This window comes from Cervus elaphus, chromosome 9 (genome assembly GCF_910594005.1).
Source record: "Cervus elaphus chromosome 9, mCerEla1.1, whole genome shotgun sequence".
Lineage (NCBI taxonomy): Eukaryota > Metazoa > Chordata > Mammalia > Artiodactyla > Cervidae > Cervus > Cervus elaphus.
In genome coordinates, this window is record NC_057823.1 from 9,309,614 (window position 1) to 9,333,830 (window position 24,217).

The 24,217-nt window shown below is 52.6% G+C and overlaps 1 protein-coding gene across 2 annotated transcripts in view; it reads right to left on the minus strand.

Annotated features, from left to right (window-relative positions):
- MAP1S (microtubule associated protein 1S) overlaps positions 1–22,868 on the minus strand; it is a 30,082-nt gene extending 7,214 nt beyond the window's left edge. Inside the window, exons 1-5 of one of the 2 annotated variants that reach the window (XM_043910988.1) lie at positions 22,707–22,868; positions 21,360–21,461; positions 19,888–19,970; positions 18,749–18,889; positions 15,746–18,107 (exon numbers count right to left, since the gene is read on the minus strand). In XM_043910988.1, the coding sequence (XP_043766923.1) occupies positions 15,746–18,107; positions 18,749–18,889; positions 19,888–19,970; positions 21,360–21,461; positions 22,707–22,827 (2,809 nt within the window). In that variant the 5' untranslated portion in view covers positions 22,828–22,868. The other variant, XM_043910989.1, reaches the window with a different exon arrangement.
- Between the last annotated feature and the right edge of the window lie 1,349 nt (positions 22,869–24,217).

Sequence of the window (24,217 nt, forward strand, 5' to 3'; positions counted from 1 at the left end):
GCGGAAACAATGAAACCAGTGAGAGATTTTATTTTCTTGGGTCCAAAATCACTGCAGATGGTGACTGCAGCCATGAAATTAAAAGACATTTGCCCCTTGACCAACCTAGACAGCATATTAAAAAACAGAGACATTACTTTGCCAACAAAGGTCAGTATAGTCAAAGCTATGATTTTTCCAGTAGTCATGTATGGATGTGAGAGCTGGACCATAAGGTAGGCTGAACTGATGCTCTTGAGCTGCCAAAGAACTGATGCTCTTGAGCTGTGGTGTTGGAGAAGACTCTTGAGAGTCCCTTGGACTACAAGGAGATCCAACCAGTCCATCCTAAGGGAAATCAATCCTGAGTATTCATTAGAAGGACTGATGCTGAAGCTCCATACTTTGGCCACCTGAAGCAAAGAGCTGACTCATTAGAAAAGAGCCTGATGCTGGGAAAGATTGAAGGCAGGAGAAGGGGATGACAGAGGACGAGATGGTTGGATGGCATCACCAACTCTATGGACATGTGTTTGAGCACGCTCCAGGAGGTGGTGAAGGACAGGAAGTCTGGCGTGCTACAGTCCATGGGGTCACAAGGAGTAGAACACGACTGAGCGACTGAACAGCAACAAGCCACCCCGAGTCAAGGCAGTGTAGGAATCCTAGCCAGAACAATTAGGCAAGAGAAAGAATTAAAAGGTAACCACATTAGAATGGAAAAATAAAGTTATCTCTGTCCACATGTGATATGATGTTATGTGTAGAAAATCCTAAAGATTTCACACACAAGAAAGAAACCTGTTAGCTTGCCAGTGCAGGAGACACAGATTCAATCCCTGGTCTGGGAAGATCCCACACGCCTTGGAGCAACTAAGCCCATGCACCACAGCTATGGATCCTGTGCTATAGATCCCAGAAACTCCAAGCGCTGAGCCCATGTGCCGCAACTACTGAAGTCTGGGCATCCGAGAGCCTGCGCTCTGCAACGAGAGAAGCCACTGCAGTGAGAAGCCTGTCCACCACAAATGGAGGCAGCCCCTGCTTGCCGCAACGCAACCAGAGAAAAGCCTGTGCAGCAACAATTACCCAGCACAGTCAAAAATAAATGAATAATTTTGAAGAAAAAAGATTCCTGTTAGATGAATTTAGAAAATAGCTGGATACAAAATTAACACACAAAAAGCAACTGCATTTCCATACACCAACAATGAACAATCCAAAAAGAACATTAAGAAAACAATAACCTTAACAATAGCATAAAAAGAATGAAATAATTGGGAATTAACTTAAAAAGAAGGTAAAATATTTGTACATGAAAACTACAAAACAGTACTGAAAGAAACTAAAGAGAACATAAATTAACGGCAAGATGTCCCATGTCCATGGATTGGAAGATAATACTGTTAGGATGCCAACACTACAGGATTTTTTTTTTGGCAGACATAAAAATTTACATTCTAAAATTCAGATGGAATCTCATAGGATCCCAGATAGCCAAGGTAACCTTGAAAAGGAAGAACAAAATTGGAGTCCAACAAAATTGGACTCACATTTCCTGATTTCCGAAATGACTATGAAGCTATAGTAATCAAGGCAATATGGTAAGAATATTAAGACAGACCTATGGATCAATGGAATAGAATAGGTAATAAACTGTCACATATATGGTCAAATGATTTGCAACAGGGGTGCCAAGAACGTTCAGTGGGGGAAAGGACAGTCTTTTCAGCAAATGGTCCTGGGAAACTGGATATCAACATGTAAAGGAATGAAGTTCAATGTTTATTTAGCACTATATCTAAAAACTGGGATGTCCTTGTAGCTCAAACGGTAAAAAGCCTGCCTGCAGGGCAGGGGACCCGCGTTCAGTCCCTGCGTGAGGAAGAGCCTCTGGAGAAGGGAATGGCAATCCATTCCAGAACTCTTGCTTGGAGAATCCCACAGACAGAGAAGCCTAGCAGGCTACAGTCTGTGGGGCTGCAGCCTGGAACACAACTGAACAACTAACACACACACACACACACGAACCCAAAAATTAACTCAAAACTGATCAGACAGCAAAATATAAGAGTTAAAGCTATAAAATTCTTAGAAGAAAACATAAGGCAAAAGCTTCATGACACTGGCCTTGGCAATGACACCTACAGCACAGTTAACAAAAGAGAAAACAGAAAAACTGGGCTTTATGAAAATTAGAAATTTTTGTGCATCAAAGGACACTAGCAACAGAGTAAAAAGGCAACCCACAGAATGGAAGAAAATATTCACAAATCATGTATCTGATAAGGGGTCAATATCGGAATATAGAGAGAACTCACAACCTAACCACAAAAAGACAACCTGACTCAAAAATGGGCAAAGGACATTTCCCCAAAGATATACAAATGTCCCACAGGCACATAAAATGGTGCTCAACATCACTGATCATTAGTGAAATGCAAATCAAAACCACCACCAGCTACCACCTCACACCTGTTAGGATGGCTACTATCAGAAGCTATGAAACAACGAGTAATGGCAAGGATGTGGAGAGACTGGAACCCTTGTGCATTATGGGTGGATTCTAAAATGGTACAGCTGCAGTGGAAAACCAGGATGGCAGTTCCTCAAGAAAATAAAAATCAACTCACCATAAGATCTAGCAACCCCACTTCTGAGTATGTGCCCCGTAGAATCGAAACCAGGGGTCTCAGAGAGGTATCTGTACGTCCAGCTTCACAGCAGCCAAAAGGCGGAAGCAACTCAGGTGTCCATCAACGGATGAACGGATATGTGGTCCATCCACACGACGGAATATTTTTCAGTCTTAAAAAGGAAGTTCTGACATATGCTACAACATGGATAAAGCATGAGGACAATATGCCAAGTGGAAGAAACCAGTTACAAGAAAACCCCAATACTATATGAGGCCCCTTACATGAGGCCCCATGAGATGCAAAGCAGAATGGTGGTTGCCATGGGCTGGGAGGAACGGGGACTGAGTATTTCATGCGGACAGAGTTTCCAGTTTCACAAGATGAAAGGAGTTCCGGAGACGGATGGTGCTGACAGTCGTACAACAATAGGAGTCTACTATGCTTCACGCTACTGAACTGTGCACTTAAAAACGGCTTAAGGCAGTTAATTTTATGTTACATTAATTTTATCACAATTTTCAAAAACTGCAAAGAAAAAGTACATGAAGCCTGACACCGCTATCCTTAGAAAGCTGACAAGTTGGCCCCTGGCTACCTTCTGGGAACTTGAATTTCCGAAGGGTCCCCACCGTTTCCCAAATGGTGCGAGCAGCTCAGCGTGCCCACACTTCTTGTGCAGCAAGGCAGTTCTCGCTGCCCACCTGCTGCTCCTTTCTGGTGGGGGCGGGCGTCTGAGATTTTAGTGCATGCCACATCGTGATTGATTATATATATATATATAATTTGATCATCTGCAGATGTATCTGGCCTTTATCCACAGTTCTGCCTCTTACCTCTTACAGCCCTTGAAACTTTCTGCTCTGTAAGAGCAATGTGAGTTAAATCTTGTCACAATGGTTGGTTTCTTGTCCTCAGTTCCTGAAACCACTTCAGGGTCCTAACAGTGAAGTGAGTGTCTTGTTATTCAAAACAAACCCTTTCCATCACAACTGGGTTTCGGCTAATGAAGGTGACTTTGGGCCCCACCCCAGGGTAGGGGCTGGCTCCCAGGAGAGCCAAGCATGTGATTAAAAAGTTGAAACTTTCAGTCCTGTTCTTTGATTTTGATGGAAGGCAGAGGGACTTGAGGTTGAATCAATGCCATTGGCCAATGATTTAGTCAATCACAACTGTGTAATGAAGCCTCCATAAAAGCCCCAAAGGACAGCTTTCTGGCCCTTTCCCACGTCAGGGAACCAGAAGGCTTCTGCATGCTGCTGTGTGAGCCCCAAGCTCCACAAGGACATCGGATCCCAGGTTTGGGACCTCATTCTACCTATCTCTTCATCTGGTTGTTGATGTGTATCCTTTAATAGCCTTTTATTTATAATAAATTGGTAATCTAGTGAGTAAACCTGTCTTTCCCTGTGTTCTGTGAGCTGTGCTATCGAATTAACCAACCCAAGGAGGGGCCATGGGAACCTCTTGCAGCGAGTCAGTCAGAAGCACAGGTAACAAACTGCACTTGCAATTGGCATCCTGAACTGCACAGGCCATCAGAACCTCCAGTCTGCAGCCGGCTGGTCAAAGCACAGGTAGAAACCTGGGCTTGTGACTGGCATCCAAAATGGACAGTGGTCTTGTGAGACTGAATGGAGTGCGATTCCATCTCTGGGTAGACAGTGGCAGGATTGAGCTGAATTCCTGGACAGCCTGCTGGCATCCAAGCTCATTAGGGTAGGGAAACCCACACACTGGACCTGGGAACAGGACCCCTTTTTGGTTGGTGTCAGGAGTGGGATTCACTAGAATGGCCCCGGCTGACAGAAACGTGTTTTTTGAAGAGTTAGGACAAAAAGATGGGCAATGAAGAAACTCTGGTCCCTGGATGGCTACCTAGTCAACCACAATGAAACCGCAGCTGCACACCAATCAGTTCCTAGAGGTAACTGTTACCAGCAGGACCCAGACATGACAGCAGAGTAAACTTCCAAGCAGCTGGCTCACTGGATGTATAAAGAGATGCAAAATTACAAGCAGCACACAAAGTATACAGCTTCCCGGTTATTGCTGCAGTGAAAAGGGAAAGAGAGGAATGAGCTTTTCTTTCTTGAGAACAAAGAAGATAAAAAGATCAGTGAGCAGGCTTGATCACTCCTAGTTTTTACTTTAACTATTCTCCATCTGCAGTGTGTAAGTCTGCTTTTCTGCCCCCTAACTTGGCGTGAGCTACATTTTGCACCTATTATTCTTTGACTCTGCTAATTACATCTTGTATCCAGTGCTCTCTTCACAGACGTGTGGTTCTTCTCTTTTCACGTTACAGAAGGCCGCAGTACAATACACAGAAGACAAGGGACCAGTTACCAGGTAACCTGACGCCAGCCTGTGGCTGTTTTTGAAACAATGCAAGAGAAAGAAGACAAGAATCTTGCACCTTTGTTCCTCATCACCTACTCCAGACTGCATGCTCTCATCTTGTATAACCCCCCAGATTCCTCACGGAAGGGGGGGCCACAGTTCTCGAGGCATGAGCCTACTGCATTCTCCCACGCTGCAGGCTGAGGAGTAAAGCCACCTTTCTATTTCCTCCAAATTCTGTCTCTGAATTTTCTGTTTAATTTGGCTTCAGTGGGCAGAAAAAACCAAGATTTTAACAGTAACGTTATCTGTAATAGCCAAAATGAAATTTTTAGAAAGTGTGCACTCAGGCCTTGATCCTGCAACAAATTCAGACTTAGAAAGATCCAAGCTTTGGCCATTAGCCTCAAAAGTGCCCCAAATTATGCAGGGGCAACAGGAAGTACCTCTGAGGTCTCTCTCTGGTCACCAAGAAGGTAGTTAATGTTGGGGGAGGGCAAAACCAAGAAACAACTAAAACCACATGATAGAGTGTGAAGAAACCAACTTACTTTGTGGACTGGTATCACCAGTTTCCCGAAGCATCTGTGTCTTTGGGGGCTGTGTCTTTGGTTTTGAAGGCTTCGGAGTGGAAGAACACATTTGGGTGGATGCAGGATCCGTAGCTCACTACTGAACAATCACAGACTGTCCCAGACACACAGGAGGTTATTCCCGAAGGAACAGCCAGCCTGGTCAACTGGATAAAAGACACTGAAAAGGGTGTCTATCCTGAGAAGGGGGACTGCCCAACGGGCCCTAAATGCCGAGCGGGATACCCCAGATGAAGCAGGTGAGATGCTTCCTGTGCAAGCCACGCAGGCCTGGTTTTATTTATTTATTTATTTTTTTGCAGGCCTGGTTTTAGAACTGGGACGTTCACCCATTGAAGATGCCTGTTACCCACGTTTTGGTCAATGCTGTGATTAAGGGACCCTTACTGCATGGGCACCCCATGGAACATTACTCCCCAGTTTACAAAACTGTTCTAGAAGCCTTACCAAATCTGCTATCTCAGCTTCCCCTATGATACCAAGAATATTAATTTAGAAAATGGGGAGAGACAAAGGAGAGTCAAGGGACTCAACCAAGCGGAGTGGGAGTCTTCAGACGGCTGTTGAAATGAGGAATGAATGAAGCAAGGATGGAGCTGAAACAGGTGTCGATGTGAAACCAAGCGGGACCCTGTGGGGCTCCTGGGTACAGAAGCCGCTGTGTCCCTCCTTATTTGTAGGGAACAGACGCCATCCTCCAAGACAGATGTTCCCTGAGGTCCAAATGGCAGATTCAAGCAGGTGCTAAATCAGAGATGGGAGGGGAGGCACAAGGAGAAGCAGCCAAGAAACCTGGTTCTACCTCAAGGGCTACTCAGAGCTCTTCACAGAACTAAAACCAACAAATGGAAGACGTCAGCATTCTTCATTCCAGAGACCACCACCAGATTAAAGGAATTAAAGGATGCTCATTCGCAGATTACCTGAAGGACTTCCCTGGTGGTCCAGTGGTTAAGAATCTGCCTGCCAATGCAGGGACACAGGACTGACTCCTGGCCAGGGAAGATTCCACATGCCCCAGAGCAACTAAGCCCCTGCATCACAACTCTGGAGCCTGTGCTTTAGAGCTCGCTAGCTGCAACTACTGTGTTCACGCGCCACAGCCACTAAAGCCCATGTGCCCTAGGGCCTGCAAGCCACAACTACTAAGCCCGTGCGTGGCAACTACTGAAGCCCACAAGCCCGGAGCCCATGCTCCCCAACCAGAGGAGCCACTGCAATGAGAAGCCTGCGCGCAGCAACCAAGACCTAGCACAACCAGAAAAATAAATTAAAAAAAGAAATCGAGAGACGACCTGAGACCAGATTACAGGCGAGCAGGCCCGGCACACACCCTAACTTATCAGCAGCTGTGCCCTGGAGCCTCAGCTATAAAAGTCCTCATCAAATCCCCCGGGGTGGGAGACAGGTTTTCAGGGGCACAAACCCACACATCCCCTTGTGCCTGGCAAAGCGGTAACAGGCCTCTTTCCTACTTCATCCAAAACTCTGTCTCCAAGATTCAATTTGGCACTGGGGCCCAGAGGCCGAGTTTTCAGCAACTGATGCAGCACCCCCAGATGGAGTAGATCAGTGTGGACCCCAACATTAAAGGGCCCCAGAGAAGTCCGTGATTTACTCTAGTTTGGAAGAGTTTCAAAAGCTGGAAGCAAAAAATTAAATAAGAAACCCGACTAGGGATCCCCAGGTGTTCACTGATTAATCAAGATAAAGACTGAAGCACGGGCCAGGGTCCTCTGGTCCCACGCCTGGGCAGGGACCCAAGGCCTTCTGCAAATGCCTGTGTGCTATGTCACTCAGTTGTGTCCGACTTCTTGAGACCCCAGGGACTGTAGCCCGCCAGGCTCCTCTGTCCACAGGATTCTCCAGGAAGAGAATACTGGAGTGGGTTGCCATTTCCCCCTCCAGGGGATCTTCCCAACCCAGGGGTCTCATGTCTCCTGCACTGGCAGGCGGGTTCTTTACCACTAGCGCCACCTGGAAAGCTCACAGGTATATGCAGGTGTGGATAAAATGGCCAGAAGAGGAGACAGGCCTTCCCCAGGACTCCTAGATACAGGAGCCCAACACACTGCGATTCCAACCCTTGTTGGTGAAGTCTGAGAGGGCAGCTTAGGTTAGACTGGGATGAATGGAGATGAAACTTTGATGGGATTAAGGTGAACATTTGAATGAAAACTGGGGTGTATGAACAGATTTTGTGTGAGGTGGTCACATCTTTACATGAATATATAACTACGATGGAGGTTGTGTCTGACTCGGGGTTGTCTTCCCCACTTAACACTGTACAGCAGGGGCCTGCTAAGTCTGCCCTCTGGCCAGTTTTAATCGGGGACACTAGATGGGAACCTGAGTGCACACAGGTGGCTAACGCAGAATGATCTAGAATGCCTGGGGAACAAAAAGAGTTGACTGCTTTAATTCATCATAGACCAGAAGCCGGAGTGCCGGTACCAATGAATTCACTGTACCATATAGCCCTGTGTGGCCTGAAAAAGGCAGATGTTTGTGGAAACTAACTGCAGACTATCGAGGCTGAAACCAAGCGGTACTTCCCACTGGCTCAGCAGTTTGGACATGGTCTCAACCACACAGAAAATGCCAGGAGGCTGCTACTCAGCAACTCATGTCGCCGCTGCTCTTCTCTGTCTTGACCTCAGGAAAGGGCCAGCAGTAACTGGCCTTCACAGGGGAAGGATCCCAACATTCTTTTTCTGCACTGCTAAGGGATCCCTGAACTTGCTGTCATACTCTGCTCAGAAGCGACGTGGCCTCGATGCAGACCCCCAGCACGCTCACACACTCTGCTGATGGCTCTTGGTGGTAGTGGAAACCAAATAGCAGCGAGGGCTGATCTGAACGCAATGGGACACACATGACCAACTTGTTCAGTCGCTCAGTCGTGTCTGACTCTTTGCGACCCTATGGACTGCGGCACACCAGGCTTCCCTGTCCTTCACCATCTCCTGGAGTTTGCTCAAACTCATGTTCACTGACCAACCGGGACGTGTTAATAAACCCAGCACCAGTCCCCAGGTGGGCCCAAACAACCAAATTTTCAGGGAGAACCTGGGCAGGAGCCACCTGGGGTAGTCCCCCAAAGACTAAAAATAAACTGCTGTCACTACCGTCCCTGGGACTGAACAAGAATCCCAGCACTGGGCTGGTTGCTTTGGGTTTTCATCTGGGAACTGTGTTAGTGCTCATCTGTAAGACCACTCGAAAGACAGCTCTATCTGAGTTGGGGACCCAAACAAGAGCAGGTTGCGTCTGAATTACAAATGGCGGCAGCCCTCTCAACTTGGCCTTTGGGCCTTGCTGACCCCCCAACTCATATGATTTGGGGAGTGTCCGCCACCATATCCTGAAGACTGGAGCTTCTGGCAAAAGTCCACGAGTGCCTTCTAGCAATGACCGTTGGGATTTTGGACCACAAAATTCCAAGATGAACAAGGTACTTGAGAGACAATTAGTAGCCTGTGATTGGGCATTCACTGAGATAGCCTTGATGATTGACAGACCTAAAACAATCATTAAACCCGAGGTGCCCATAATGTCTTGGGTGATGTCAGAGAAACACTAATGAGGAATAGAGTGCCCAGGAGAAGTCCGTAATAGTTTTTTTTTTTTTTTTTTTTTTTGCGCCACACTGCACAGCCTGCAGGATCTTAGTTTCCTGACCAGGGAGCAAACCTGGGTCCCCTGCAGTAGCACTGTGAAGTCCTAACCACTGGACCACCAGGAAAGTCCTAAGAGCTCCATCATAAAACGCAAGTGGTTCAGAGGGCTGCGGCTGCCAGGGGGAAGCAGGCAGGCACCCACTGTATCCTGAGCACATAGCCTCTTTTCCTCCAGGAACGACTCAGGAGCCACCTGAGGAGCTGCTGGAACCAACTGGCCTGAGGACAAGCCCTGTGGACGGCTCTCAAATGCATCACAGAGTGCGCTTGCTTTGTGGACGGCAGTTTTAAGATGAATTGATAATACCCTGTTTGGCAAGTGACTCCATTAAGACCTGGAGAGGGCCAGGCTGTGATTGAAGGCAGCAAGAACAAATCGGCTCAGTGGGCTGAAATGCATGCTGTTTTCCTAGCAGTGGTGGAAGAATTGAGCAATGGTAAAGCCCCTGTGTGTTTTTACTGACTCCTGGCGGCGTGGTCAGGTAGACGGGCAAAGGAAACCTGAGCTATACAAGGGATGTCTGCAAGGGGCACGGCCCTGTGGAAAGCACTCTGGGAATTTAAAGGGCGTGGTCAAGTAGGACATGTCAACGCCCAACAGAAGAACTCCTTCTAGATCTGGAAGGTCACTGAACCACAAAGCAGATGTTCTGGGGGTCCAAGAATGAGTCAGCACGGGAGGTGGGCTGCAGCAATTCAGTAGTGAAAGTGTTATTTGTTCAACTGTGTCTGACTCTTTGCGACCCATGGACTGTAGCCCACCAGGCTCCTCTATCCATGGGATTCTCCAGGCAAGAATACTGGAGTGGGTAGCCATTCCCTTCTCCAGGGGAACTTCCTAACCCAGGGATCGAACTCAGGTCTCCCTCATTGCAGGCAGATTCTCAGCAATGAGGAGGAGGGAGCCAAACCTAGCTTTAGTCCTCTGGCGCCCTGGGAGGCACAAAAATGCAGGTGAGAACTCTGTCAACAAGAGAGAGAAACTGCAGACGGCTCTGGGGGAAATGCCCCGGGAGATGGAGCTGGCAAGTGGGTTACAGTGGACCAAGGCCAGTAACCCTGGGGGCTATAAATGAGTCCCAACAGGAACAGACCCTCTAGGTTTGCATACCTGAAGGTCCGATGCAAATGCTCAAAATACTATTGGATTGGAACAGAAAATACTGTAAGTTTGAGCCACCGAGTTACATTCCTTCAGACAGACAAAGAGATGCACTTTTTCAGTCCATGTTGTCCAACGGTGGGGCAAGAGATTTCACATCAGAGGTGTTGAGTATCACCCTCTGAGTAATGGTTTAATAGAAAATTTGACTGAGTGGCTGGAACATTTACTGTCTAAAACCAGGGGAGATGATAAAGGCTTGAGAGGCTGGCTTACTCGCCTTCCCGAGTGTGTGCTCACACTCAACATGAGGGGGCTAAGGGAGGGTCCCCACTGAACAGCTTCCTCCACTTTTCTGGAGGGTATAGGGAAGTAGGCATGGATGCTGGTACATCTTCCCCACACTGTAGCAACCCGCCCCGTCCCCAGCTACTTGATGGGCCAGCAGCACAGCCGACTCCTAAACAGTAAACTGCAACTACACCTTTAAATCTTTGTCAGAATTCCTAAGGGCCTGATGGGGTGGAATGTGCCCTCATCCCCTCTGGCAATGCTGGGGCTGACAGTGAATGCTGTCGTGTTGTCTAGAGGTTGTGAAAGCCCACCGGTTCTGTACTTGTGCAATCCTGGCGGGGAGGAGGTTTGGGTTAGCTAGCCTAGCTTCCTGGCAGCAAGATAGACCGGTGTACTGGCCAAACTAATGTCCCTTCCAAGGGTGCAAAAGTGTGGGCAAAAGAGAAATGCCAAATGGAAAGGAGAAAGGAGAAATAACCTCTGAGGGCAAAGGGATGAATAAGCGAGTTATGCAATGAGGGAAACCCAACATTTTATTAATACCTGGAGAGAGGCTTAGAGCAGAATAATATGATCTCTCAGCAGAAGCATGCCAGATGCCTGGCAGGCTGAAGCTAGTTTGCTGAGACCAGCCCTGATTTGGGGACCTGACAAGATGGAGCAGCAGCCGCAAACCTGAATGGCGTCACTCTGGGAGACATTCTGGTCCTAAGATATATTAAATGAGCAGGAAAACTGTTCATGACTAAATGGAAGTCAAGCGATGTGCCTCTATCTCTGACTCCTCTATGTTTCAGGCTACGTCTACTATACAAAGGACAACATTTGGGAACCGCTTCCTCTGAGACTGCAAACCGTGTGGTGTATGGCTCCCAGCAAACTGGTCTATGTAATCACTGTGGAACTACAGATCTTGATCATCAATTGCTTAGAAACGTCCCTGGTTATGATGGTCAAAATACAATGGCAGCATGCCCAACATGGGGCTTCCCCAGGTGACGCTAGTGGTAAAGAACCTGCCTGCTGATGCAGCAGATGTAAGAGACACGGGTTAGATCCCTGCGTTGGGAAGATCCCCTGGAGGTGGGCACGGCAAGCCACTCCAGTATTCTTGCCTGGAGAATCCCCATGGACAGAGGAGTCTGGTGGGCTACAGTCCATGGGGTCACAGAGTCGGATACAACTGAAGTGACCTAGCACGCACGCACACCTGAGGGTGTGCCATGCACAAGCACATGACGCCCTGTTTTTGCAGATAGAAAACTATTCATCAAAAGGAGGGAGAAACAGTGGGTCCCTGATGGGATTAAAGCAGTGGGCATCTCTTGGTGGCTCAAGTTCCTTAAGGCAACAACCCCACCAGAGACAAGGCAGGCTGAGCGAAGTCTCGTGGCATGCTCCAACTAAATTAAACTACTTCCAGGTGTGCATACCATGCATCTAACTCTAGTCTGGGGGATCCAAAATTGTGGGGTGCAAAACATGCGTCCTAAGTGCACCCAGGCCACTAGTATGCAATGGCATCAACGTCCCTGGTGGATTCAACAATGCTGGCCCACAAGTCAGAAAGAGCCTGAGGGTGAACAGGTGCTAGTGGGGATTTGAGGACGAGTGGAATTTGCTATTAATGAGGAGCAGCACTCAGAGGAAAAAGATGAACTAGAATAGGCAGATGAGGGGCAGTTCTCTTCCAGGTGGAAGGTGAAGGATGGGAGCCAGCCTGGAATGAGACAGAGAGAGAGAGAAAGTGTATTTGTGTCTGCGTGTGTTTGCTCAGCTGTGTTCAACTCTTTGTGATCCCATGGACGGTAGCCCGCCAGGCTCCTCTGTCCATGGGATTTTCCAGGCAAGACTACTGGAGCAGGTTGCCATTTCCTACTCCAGGGGATCTTCCTGGACCAGGGAAAGCGAATGAGCTACTAGCAAAGTGGGTCAGGCAGAGTCAGCCAATAATGCTGGATACGCTAGATCCCAGCGCTGGGAAGGGGCCTGTACCCTGACCTAACAAGCCCAAGGCCTCTTGACTGTTTTCATACGAACAGAGGCCGAAGCGGCCAGGGGGCAAGTGGCCCTCCATTCGAGCTACTGAGGCTCAGGGCACACACACCCATGGCAATGCTATGGCTCTTCAAGCTTAGGGAAGTTCTCTAGAAGCATTAACGATTTACACAGATGCACCCAGACTGCTCTCGCCTCCAGGAAAGCTAGAAATAAAATACACCCCGTGGCACAGCCAGTAGGGACAGGAATAACCTAAATGCCATTTATGTTCTCCTTATAGGAGAGGTGGGCCCTGCAGTAAAACACAGCCTCAGTACAAGCCTGCAGTTTTGTCCCTGGTTACCCTGGAATTCAGAGCTAACTGAATCATGGTCAGTCGTTACAACCTCTATCCTTAGTAACATTTGGTACATGGGCAAAGGCAGATGTGGTTGGGAAGGCGAAGAGAATACCTCCATAGTTCTTACTGATTTGTTCTGTAATGAAACTGAGTTGTACCCTGGCCATATTTTGATATGGTATAACCCTGGCATTGGTAAGAGTCAACCACCTCATGTAAATGAGTTTATGGGAACCCTGCTTGTGTGTGTGCTCACTCAGTCCTGTCTGACTCTTTCCAACTCTATGGACACAGACTGTAGCCCCCCAGGTTCCTCTGTCCACGGGATTCTCCAGGCAAGAATATACTGGCGCAGGTTGCCATTTCCTCCTCCAGGGGATCTTCCCAAAGCAGGGTTAGAACCCTTACCTCCTGCGTCTCCTGCACTGCAGCCAGATTCTTTACTGCTGAGCCAGCGGAAGCCACTGGCTTCCCCAGTAACACTGCATTTTGATGATCAAATGTATCGAGGGCCTGAGTTAAGTCTCCTAAGGATGTAACAGTTGCGGGAAATGACTGGCCTGAGGAGGAACAGGATCTAGCTAATCACCAGCTGATTGCTGTGCCAAACAGTTCTGTATAAATTGAATGTAAGGTACAAGCAGCAATGACGTTTCTTTAAATCAATCCTTATCCCACAGTGATTTCTCCAAATGTCAGGCCTATTTGTGTTGGTACTATTGTTTTATCTGTTCTATGAATGTGACCCCAAATGTAAGTCTATAACAGGGACCCACGTTTTTCCACTACTTTTGATTAATCATTTTCCATCCACAAAAACAGGGTGTGATTTGCCATAAGGGATCTGTTCCACCAGTGGGTAGACTACAATATTTTGATTTATGAGAAATAAATATATTTGGTCATTCTCAGATATCAGTTCAGTTGCTCAGTCGTGTCTGACTCTTTGCAACTCCATGGATTGCAGCATGCCAGGCTTCCCTGTCCATCACCAACTCGCGGAGCTTGCTCAGATGTACTTGGTCTTTATCCATAGTTCCTGACTCACAGTTCTCAAACTCTTGGAATTTTCTGATCAATAAGAGCAATGCGAGCATCTTTTGCTATATTTGCTCTTTGGTCTTCATTTTCAAAAAATATTTTAGGGCCAGAGAGGTAAAATGGGTGTCTTGTTATTCCTCAGAAGCTCTCTTCCATCACAACTGGGTTTATGGTAAGGAAGGTAACTTTGGATCCCAGGCCAGGGTGGGGGCTGGTTGTTAGGAGAACCAATCATGTGATTAGAGGGTCAGAGCTTTCAGTCCTGCCCCAGATTTTTGAGGAGGGGAGGGGTTTGAGGCTGAACCAACTGCCATTGGCCAATGATTTAGTCAACCGTTACTATGTAATATAGCCTCCATAAAAGCCTCAAGCTTTCTAGCCCTTTTTCAAAGCTTCCCACCTCAGGGAACCAGAACATTCTGTGCTACCACACAGGGCTCCAAGGCTTGTGAGAACAGAAAATCCCTTGTGTCATATCTCCTCTCTTCATCTGCTTGTTGACCTGTATTCTTTAAGAGTCTTTTATAATAAAATGGTCATCTAGTAAGTACATGGGTTTTCCTGAGTTCTGTCAGCTGCTCTGGCATATTAACAAATGGAAGGAAGGGGTCCTGGGCGCCTCTGACCTGCAGCCAGTGAGCAGCACAGGTGGAGGCTGCTCGTGGGGCTGAGCCTTTCGCCTGTGGAATGGGATTCTATCTCAGGCAGACGCTGTCAACACGCAGGGGACTACTGGGCCCCCCAGCTGGTGTCCAAGATTTGGACCCAGGAAGCCTCTTCAGTGTGCGTGTGAGGCAGCAAGAAACTGCACGCCCAGCGCCAGTAGAAACCCTGGGCTCTGAGTCTCTAAGGAGCTTCCCTGGAAGGCGGCATGTCACACGTGTCGTCACAGCTCGGAGATCAGGGACTCGAGCATGTGATGTGCAATTCCACTAGGGTTCGAACTGTGTGCTGGAGAAGACTCTTGAGAGTCCCTTGGACAATAAGGAGATCAAACCAGTCAATCCTAAAGGAAATCGGTCCTGAATATTCATTGGAAGGACTGATGCTGAAACTAAAGCTTCAATACTTGTGGCCACTGGATATGAAGAGCCTACTCATTAGAAAAGACCTTGATGCTGGGAAAAATTGAGAGGAGGAGAAGAGGGCGACAGAGGGTGAGATGGCTGGATGGCATCACTGACAAAACGGACTAGAATTTGAGCAAATTCCAGGAGATGGTGAAGGACAGAGAAGCCTGGCGTGCTGCAGTTCGTAAGGTCGCAGAGTCAGACACAGCTTAGCAACTGCACAACAAAGGTTCCAGAAGCTATGCCTGGTTTCCCAGACTTCCCCACGCCTCGTCCCTTTGCTGATCCTCCTCTGTGTCCTTTTGTTGTAATACATTTATAAGTATGACCACACACTGAATCTTACTACCCAGTCATCAAACCTGGAGGTGGTTTTGGGACCCCAGACACAAAGGGGTTTCATAAAAATGTACCATTGAAATTAATTTAACCGGTTTCTTTCTGCTTCAAGTGGCTACTGGAAACATCACCACCACAGATGTACTCACTGGGATGATGTCTCCACTGACGATACCGCTCAAGCACTCAGAACTGCAAGTGCTTAAGACAGTCAGGCCAGAGCTTCCATTTTATAGGAGAAACAGGCCCAGAGAGGGCTGTGGGTGTGGCTGAGACCACACTGCAAATAGGAAACCCACTGCAGGATTCCGGTCCACAGGTACTTACCGGATGGACCTCGAGTGGTTGTCTTGGGGACGGAGGGCTTTCTGGACAGGGGTGCCCGATTTCCTTTATCACTGGGCTCGCTGCGGGCGCTGAGTGGCCGACTGGCCCTGTCCCCACTGGCCAGCCCCTTGGTTTTGGCAGCAGTCACTGGAGTGGCTTTGGGGGCAGTCGTGCCGGAGCTGGGGCGGCTAAGGGGCTTCCGGGTACGGCCGGCACCTTCTTTCAGCCGGGCCTGCTCGGGAGGCAGCATTTCCGGGTCCACCATGCAGATACTAGGTGGGGTGGGCAGCGGTGGGGGGATCTTGAGGGGGTCAGGCAGCGGGTCACGGCGGGGGACCCCGAAGCCCTCCGTGTCCTCGTCCGAGTCGGCAGTGCCAGGGGCAGCCGGCAGGGGGTCCGAGTCGGACAGGGTGGGCAGGGACTCGCTGACGGATGTGGGCGGTGTCTCCTCGGCTCCTCCCGGGGCGCCGGCCCGCTCCTGCGACCGGGCGCTGCTGCCGTTGGAGCTGCCGGGGGACACGGGGGCCGGCGCCATGGGCACGGCCTTGCGGTGCTCAAACTCACAGGGCGACACCAGGCACAGGTCCACGTCATGCGGGGAGGCCGAGCGCCGCACCCGGGGGCCGCAGAGCGGGAGGCTGAGCCCGGCTTCACCCGCGGCTGCAGCTGGCGGCGGAAGCACCTGCTCGAAGGAGACGGACAGGGACTCGTCCACCTCCGTGGAGTGCGGGGAGCCCACCTCCGCGGGCAGCGAGGGCGTGGTCACCGTGGGGGAGGCATCCGGCCCGGGCTCCCCACCCCGCAGGGGGCTCAGCGACAGTGGCCCGCTGCTCTCTGTTGGGCCCTGCTGGGCTCCGGCGGGCGAGGGCGTGCACGGCTGGGGGGTGCTGGAGGCCAACAGCAGCTCCAGGGTTTTCTCCTCTAAGCTGCCGCCTTCCTCCCCTGCCGGGCTGAGCCCCAGATCCAGGCTGCTCTCTTGGCTGGGCGTGGCCACGAGCTGGGGGGCCGGGGAGCCGCAGGACTCCGTCGGGGGGCTGGCCTCTCCACTCCGGAAGCTGGGGGGGCTACGGGGCCCATTCTCAGCTGGTGGGACCCCTGGGCGGGGTGTGTTGGGTGCTCTGCGGGGCTTGGGAGCCACCTGGGCACCCACGTTCTTGCCACTGACCGTGGCAGAGCCTGCCCGGCGCACCTCCCGGGCTTGGGTGCGAGGGGCGCCGGCTCTGGGGTCCTTCTTCACCTCCCGGGAGGGCCGGGCTTCTTTCTCAGCCCTGCGAGGGGCCTCAGTCCGTGGGGATTCCTTCCGGGCCACCCCCGGGCGCTCCTGGGTGGGCCTGGAGGGCACCACCGTGCGGCCCTCTCTCCTCAAGCTGTCCCGGGAGGCCACGCTCTCCTTGCTCTCAGCTCGCCGAGGCCCAGCCAGGTCCTGGGGCGTCACCACCGGCTCCCGCAGGAACCCCAGGTGCTGCAGGCGGACCAGGCCATCCAGGAGGCGGGCAGGGGGCGTGCAGCCGGGGAACAGCACACGCACCACCTTCTCGGAGGGGCCCGCGGGATGCCACACCAGCAGGGCACACACGGAGGCCAGGGTGTGGTCGGTGGTGGTGGCTGAGGGCGGGTGCAACACATACATGTCCAGCCGGCCCACGCCCATCTTCTGGAAGAGCACGGTGGGCTCGGCAGGCAGTGGCCCTCGGTTCAGGGGCATAGGGGTGATGCCCAGCCGGCTCAGGAGGCTCAGGGCCAGTTCGGCCTCATCCTCCCCACGCACCAGCCGCGAGGCAGCCGCGCGGGCGTTGAGAAACACGACGCCCAGGTTGGGGGAGATCAGCCGGCGGAGCCGGTCGTCCCCGGAGCCCCCGCCAGCTGCCGCCTCATCGCGCTCCGCCAGCTTGCGCCTCAGCAGACTGTTGAGGCCCGGGAGGCTGTCGGCGCCCGCGTGCGTCACCAGCACAGCGTCCACCCGGTCCAGATGCCGCACCAGCTTCCAGAAGCTTGACTTGGGGTTGGAGCCGCCATTGACCAGCACGGTGAAGCCATTGACGGCGAAGAAGGCGGCGTCCCCAAGGCCGCCGGGGAAGATGTAGCAGCAGGGCCGGGCGAGCCTGAGGAAGCCCACGGAGGCCGGAGGCTCGAGCAGCTCGAAGGGGGAGGGCGGCTCCAGCGACTCGGCCACGTACTCCAGGAACTCGCGCAGGCCCTCGGAAGCCGGCAGCTGCACTGGAGGGTTCAACCGCAGCTGGAGCACGCCCTGCAGGCCGGGCACTTCGGGGGCCAGCCGGGCCCAGTCACCGAAGGTCGGGCAGGTGATGGTGAGCTTGGGCGGCTCGGCAGGCTGGGGTGTGGAGGCCAGGAGATCCCGGATCTGAAGAAGGGGGAATGGTTAAGGGGTCACTTGGAGCCAGGCAACACCCAGCCCCTTGGGAAAGCTAAGCCCCTTTGCCTGCCTTTATCACCCTCGGGACAAAACCAAGCTCTCCCTACAGCCCAGGAGGGCCCATGGGCCTGTCTCACCACCTATTCCCCTCCCGCCCTCCTCCACCTTCTCACTCTCCCTGCCCCAGGGCCTTTGCACTTGCTCTTCTCACACCCTAGAGCACATTTTCCTCCAGGGAGACTCTCTACACGTCCCCACCCCCACCTAGTCTACTGGCCTTTATCTTACCATTACTACATCACTCACTCCAGTACAGAAAACATGGTTTCCCAGAGTTTTCTGCTCATTTGCCCCACTCAGACTAAGGGATCAGAGAGGACCCCCATCCAGTTATGCCCCAGGTGGGCCCTAGAATCTGGGGTGCCACCTGAAGCCTTTGCAACATCTGATCTAAAGGCCCTCACCTTGCAGTGGGCCATGGGACTGAGCCTGACAGTACATGTTGTCACCATCCCCTACAGAGGAGAAGGGACGATGCTCGGGGCGAGGGGACAGCAGGTCACCTGGGCGGCTCAGCCCAGTGGGGATGAGCCAGACTTCAGAGGCAGGATGGCGAGGGGGCAGCTCACCTCTCTGTCCCCCAGGACCTGGAGGAAGTGGCGGGGTGAGAAGCCCCCGGTCTGCAGCAGCAGCTCCCCTGTCTCCTCTACGCAGGGCCCAGCCAGCACCAGCAGCTTGTGAGAGGCAGGGTCTAGCAGAAGGTTCCGGAGCTGAGGGAGGGGGAGAGCGTTCAAAGCCCTATTCCATGCAGTGGGATAGCCAGCACCCCTCTCTGGGGTGGTCCCCAGCCCCAAATCTATGTACAACCAGCCCACTCTTGTCCTACCAGGGCTTCCCTGGTGGCTCGGGGTAAAGAACCTGCCTGCCAATGCAGGAGACACGGGTTTGATCCCTGGGTCGGGAAGATCCCCTGGAGAAGGACAGGGTAACCCACTCCAATATTCTTGCCTGGGAAATCCCATGGACAGAGGAGCCTGGTGGGCTACAGTCCATGGGGTCACCAAAGAGTCAGACATGGCTTAGTGACCAAAATGTAACAATCTGTGCCCCAAGTGGCCTGGCTAGTACTAAACTAGAAGCCGGGATGTAGCCTCTGGGCCTCCTCCTGGAGCTGGTCCCCATCCTCCCTGCCAACTCCTGCTCATTCTACAAAGCCCAGCTCCAGTGCCCCCTCCAAGTCTTCCTGGGCCTCCCAAGCCCACATTTCCCTCTGGCTCAGCCCAGGTGCCCTAGGGAAGAGGGCACTGTATCTGGCTGTTTCCACCAGAGCCTTCTCAGGAAGCAAAACTGGGCATTTTTGATCATAGGCATCAACCTGTACGAGGCTCTCTAGGGGGCTCTATCTCATAGGAAGCTGAGAGAAGAGTGCAGATGTGCACAAGCTAGAATTAGCAGTTCAGACAACTAGCAGGGCCCAGCCCAAGGGAACACGAGACCCAGAAACACTGGTTGGGTTCTGCCCTCCCACACTCCAGCCCTTCCCTATCCCATTCAATCCTCCCATGCTCCAGCCTGTTCTGACTCCACCTACTCCCATCAGCAGCTCTGAGGAGGGACTAAATCGAGGGAGTCACCAGGGGAGGCTTTGTTGCTGCTGGCTGTCAGGGAGAATTTCAGGCAGATGAAGTCAGGGACCCCCGGAGGGTGGGGCCAGGGGATGGCCCTGGTCCCAGCATCCCGTTCCCCCCAGAAGCCTTCCCTTTCCTACCTCGTCACACAGGGATTTGTCTGATGGATTCAGGAGGACCAGCGTCTCCAGGGTGTCACCACGGTGGTGCAGGCTCCGCTGGCCTGTGGGAGAACCGGGCCCTTTGAGTTTAGGGCTGAGCCACACGCGCCAGGGTCAAATCCCGCCTCACTGGGTGATCCTAGGTGGCCAGGAGCCCCTCCAGGACTCGTTTCCCAGGACCTCCAGCCGGGGGGTCACCCGGAGATTAATAGACCTGAGATAGAGCTGCAGGTCAGGATGAGGCAATAACAGGAAACCGCCTTGGCGGGCCCCATGCTGGAGACAGCAGGGACCAGGCCTCCACTGTTGGCAGAACCCAACTGCAGCTGTCAGCCCTGTGAGGGGCAGCATTGTCATCCCTCTTTATAATCAAGGAGCCTGAGCCCAGGGAAGGCCAAGAAGGGTATACCAGGAAAAGGGTACAACATGGGCAAAGGCCCTGAGGCAGGACTGAGCTCTCGGGGTCTGAGGATCAGGAAGGGGCTAGAGCGGGGGGCAGCGAGAGGGAGTCGAGGGCAGGGAGGCCTTATGAGTCACAGAGAGGGGAGTGGGGTTGATTCTGGGATCTGAACCCTTGTCTGTCCCCCGAGAGTCCAGATGTGTTTCAAGGAACCTCCACTGTTGGTTATCCTTTATCAGCTTATCACAGGCTTCTTATCATGTGCGGATATTGCCCCATTCAGGCAGGGAAATTAAGGCACAGAGAGGGGAAGTGGCCGCCAAGGTCACACAGCATGGACGGGATTTCCACCCCTCCCCAATCCGATACAGTGAGGGTCAGGAAGCCACCAGGAACGGCTGGGACAATGAGGTGACGGACACTTCCTTCCCCTCCTGAAGCAGCCTGGAGGTGACTCAACAGGCCAGCTGAGCAGGGGCTAGCTAGGCAACACCCAGGCCCCACCCACAGCTACTCCATTCACCCCAGTCGGCCCAGAATCCCCAGGGAGCACGGACCATGTGGGGCTGCCCAAGAGTCCCAACCCCCTCCCCGATCTTGCTTTCTCAGCTCCCATCTACTGAGCACTTACCCTGTACCTGGCCCTGTGCAAGAATCACAGCCATAAACCACACCCGGTCCCTGCCAGGCCCAGCCCACACGCCACCGCCCCTCACTATCCAAATGTATTGTCCTTTTGCTTGGGTGTTTCCCTCCACCCTCCCCACCAGCTACTTCTCATCCAGAAAGACCCTCCTCAGAGGTCTCCCTGCCCCCCACACCACACAGCCTCACTCGTCACATGGGAACAAAAATGCAAGTTCTGACCTCGTGAGTTGGTGAGGGCTGAGGGAGTGAGTGCTGGCTCAGGGCCTGCCCCTGCTCTTCCTCGTGGATCTCAGCTGTACTATTGCTGTTGTTTACAGCCATCCCTGACGCACACAGCTGGCGCTCACCAAGTGGACAGAAGGGGAGCAGCTGGGGCACGCAGGACCACCTTTCACAGCCTCACCTTTCACAATGCTCGAGAAGGTGGCTGAGTGCCGGGACACGAAAACCTTGAGCTGCTCATCGAGGCTGCAGACACCAGGGTCAATGTCCCAAGACCGGATGCCTGGTGGGGTGGGCGGGAAAGGGAGATAGGAAATCAGCTGGGCTCCCCAGCTCCCAGAATATTTCAATAACTAGCAGAGGGCAGGCGAGGGCCACCACAGCCCCCTCCTCCCCCAACCTACCCCTGCACATGAAGGCCAGGAGATTCAGAACCATCCAGTGTGCCTTTGGATCTCACTGCATCCACCATCAAGGAACCCAAAAACTCGGGCACTTTACAAAGAAGACTTAGGACCTCAGCAAGAAAGTCCCCACCTCCTAGACAGTCATCTTGTCCCCTTCAGTATCCTCCCACCCCCACCACTGGTTTCACTGATCCTCAGCCCTGCCACGCACAGGTTCCACCTCTAAGCTTTTGTTCCCACTGCCCAGAGGCCCCTCTCCCTGCCTTCCCGTCCTTCAGGTCCTCTCAGCCCTTGGCATCTTCCTCTGAACAGTCCTGAAACCATCTGAGCTTAAAACTTGATCCATTTCCCTGCCCCCCTCCCCACCAGACCATTAGTCCTGAGAGGGCAGGACTGAATCTGCCAGAGGTCCCCGCCCTATCCTCGTTGCCCTGCGGGGTGACATTCCCTAAACCCATGAGATGTGCGCTGCCATCCCATTTTACTGGCCATGGAGGACAGGCGCTGACGATCTGAGAGATGCAGGACGACGGATGAATGCCCTCCAAGCAGCACGGTGTGGGGTGCACCACGCCCGCCGGTCACACCGTGCCAAGTGCTTGCAGGTGAATCTTGCAGGTGCATCTATGACTCACATATTCAGATGCCAAATCCCCTAAGCAGGCCGCACCCACCCACACCCCAATTAGCAGTTCCTCATGGAGCTACGGAAAGTGACCCCCGGGGCTCCGGGCCCAACCTCCCCATCCCTGCTCCTCCCTCCAGAACGTCCAGGCTACTAAGAGCCGGGGAATCGAGGCGCGCCCGGAGGGCGGGAAGCGGAGCCGTTGCCCATGCTGCCCAATCGCGTGGGCCCCCAAAGTCGGGGCCCGTGTCCCCTCCCCGGTCTGCACCACGCTCGAGGCGGAGCAGCTGAGCCCGACCCCGAACGCTGCTTCCTCCGCGGGCGCCCACAGACTCTGCCTGCGCCCTGTGTCTAACGGTAAGAGGATAGGGGCCCGGGCCACCCCCACCCCCCGATCCGGCCGGCCCCCGCCCCGACCGCTCCATCCTCCGGCTCTCAGGCCGAGATGCGCGGCCGCTCCCGCCTCCCCGACACCGCGGTCCTGGACCGGTCCGACCTCGTTCAAGCTCTTCCAGCACGTAGGCAAGCAGCCCCCGGCACCCACACTCGCCGCCTACTACGAGCAGCAGCGAGCTGGGGACCTCGGCCGCCCCGGACCCTGCGACCGTCGCCGCCATCTTAGCGCCGCCCTGACGCTCCTAGCGCCCGCCCTGCTGTCCCCGCCCCTTAAAGGGGCCGGACCGGAAGGGCTGAAGACCCCTCCCGGAAGCCCCTCCTCGCTGGTTATCTGCCCCGTCGCGCTCTCTGCGGCAGTGGGAAGTGCAGATACAGGCTCGGAAGGGTTAGCCGAGTCTTGAATCTCCGCTTTGGGCGCCTCTCCCAAATGACTACTGCTTCATTCATTCATTCACTCATTCATTCTCTCACTCATTTATCCAGCAAGTTCTGACTGCGTGCCTACTACTTGCCGATTGGAATCTCTGCCCTCCAGAAACTCACATCACCTCTCAGTGGGTCCAATCTGAACCAGGTCCCAGATGGTCCCGGTTCCCTAGGTCAGGGCTTAAACAGAGAAAAGAAGGGTAACTTTGAGGGCTTTGAGGGATGTGTAGGAGTTTGCCAGGTGTGGGTTATGGGATAATGTCACGTGAGGCATAAATTAGAGCATGTGCAGAGTTTAGAGATTAGGAAAGTACATGTGAAGTTGAGACAGATTCCAGAGCACTCTGGATCTGGAGCAGGGCACCGTAGTTATCCTGCACCTACAGTTTGCCAGGCATTTTGCTGCCTTAGCTCATTGAAGATATGCATGAATCTATGAAGCTGGTACTTATGAAGTAGGCTGTGGGCACAGTCGTTTCAGAGGAATGGAGGGGAAATAGACTTGGAGAGATGAAGTTACCAGACCCATAGGAGGTAGAGGAGAGATTCAGGTGGGTCTGATTCCAGATCCAGCCTGCGACAGAGACTGGCTGCCTGGTTCACATGGGTAACCCGCCTTCCCCAGTCAGTTGCATTCAGCCTTTTTACCCATGGTGGCCACTACTTGAAAAATCATGTCGCATCAGACTTCTTGACTGATGATCATGCCTAGGAAGGGCTGGGTTGCATCCCTCAGGAGTGAGCCCCCCATCTTTGGAGGTATACAAAACGAATCAAGACAAATGAAAAGATCTGCCAAGAAAGATTAACCTCCCACTGCCCTTCATTATCTATTCAGTCCAACTTCCTCCCTGGTCAGTGTATAACAGTCGCTGGCCACGCGCCGTCTGTCTAACGAATGAGTGCTCCACTTCCTCTCCCTTTATGGCCCTGGCATCCTTCCTCTATCCCAGTCCCTCCGTTGGCTCCCTTCCCTGTTTGCTGGCTGCCTGTGATCTCTTCCATTATTGCTCTCAACAGTAATGAAAGTGGCAGTCAGGTTCTATCTCCCCCAACAGGATAGGGGATTGTTGGAGGCCAGACCAGGCTGAGGTTTCTCTGGGATCCCAGTTTTTTTGCAGGACAAAGCCAAGCATCTGGGAAGTGCATGAAAGGGTGTGAAATGGGAGCGAAAAACTCCTTCAT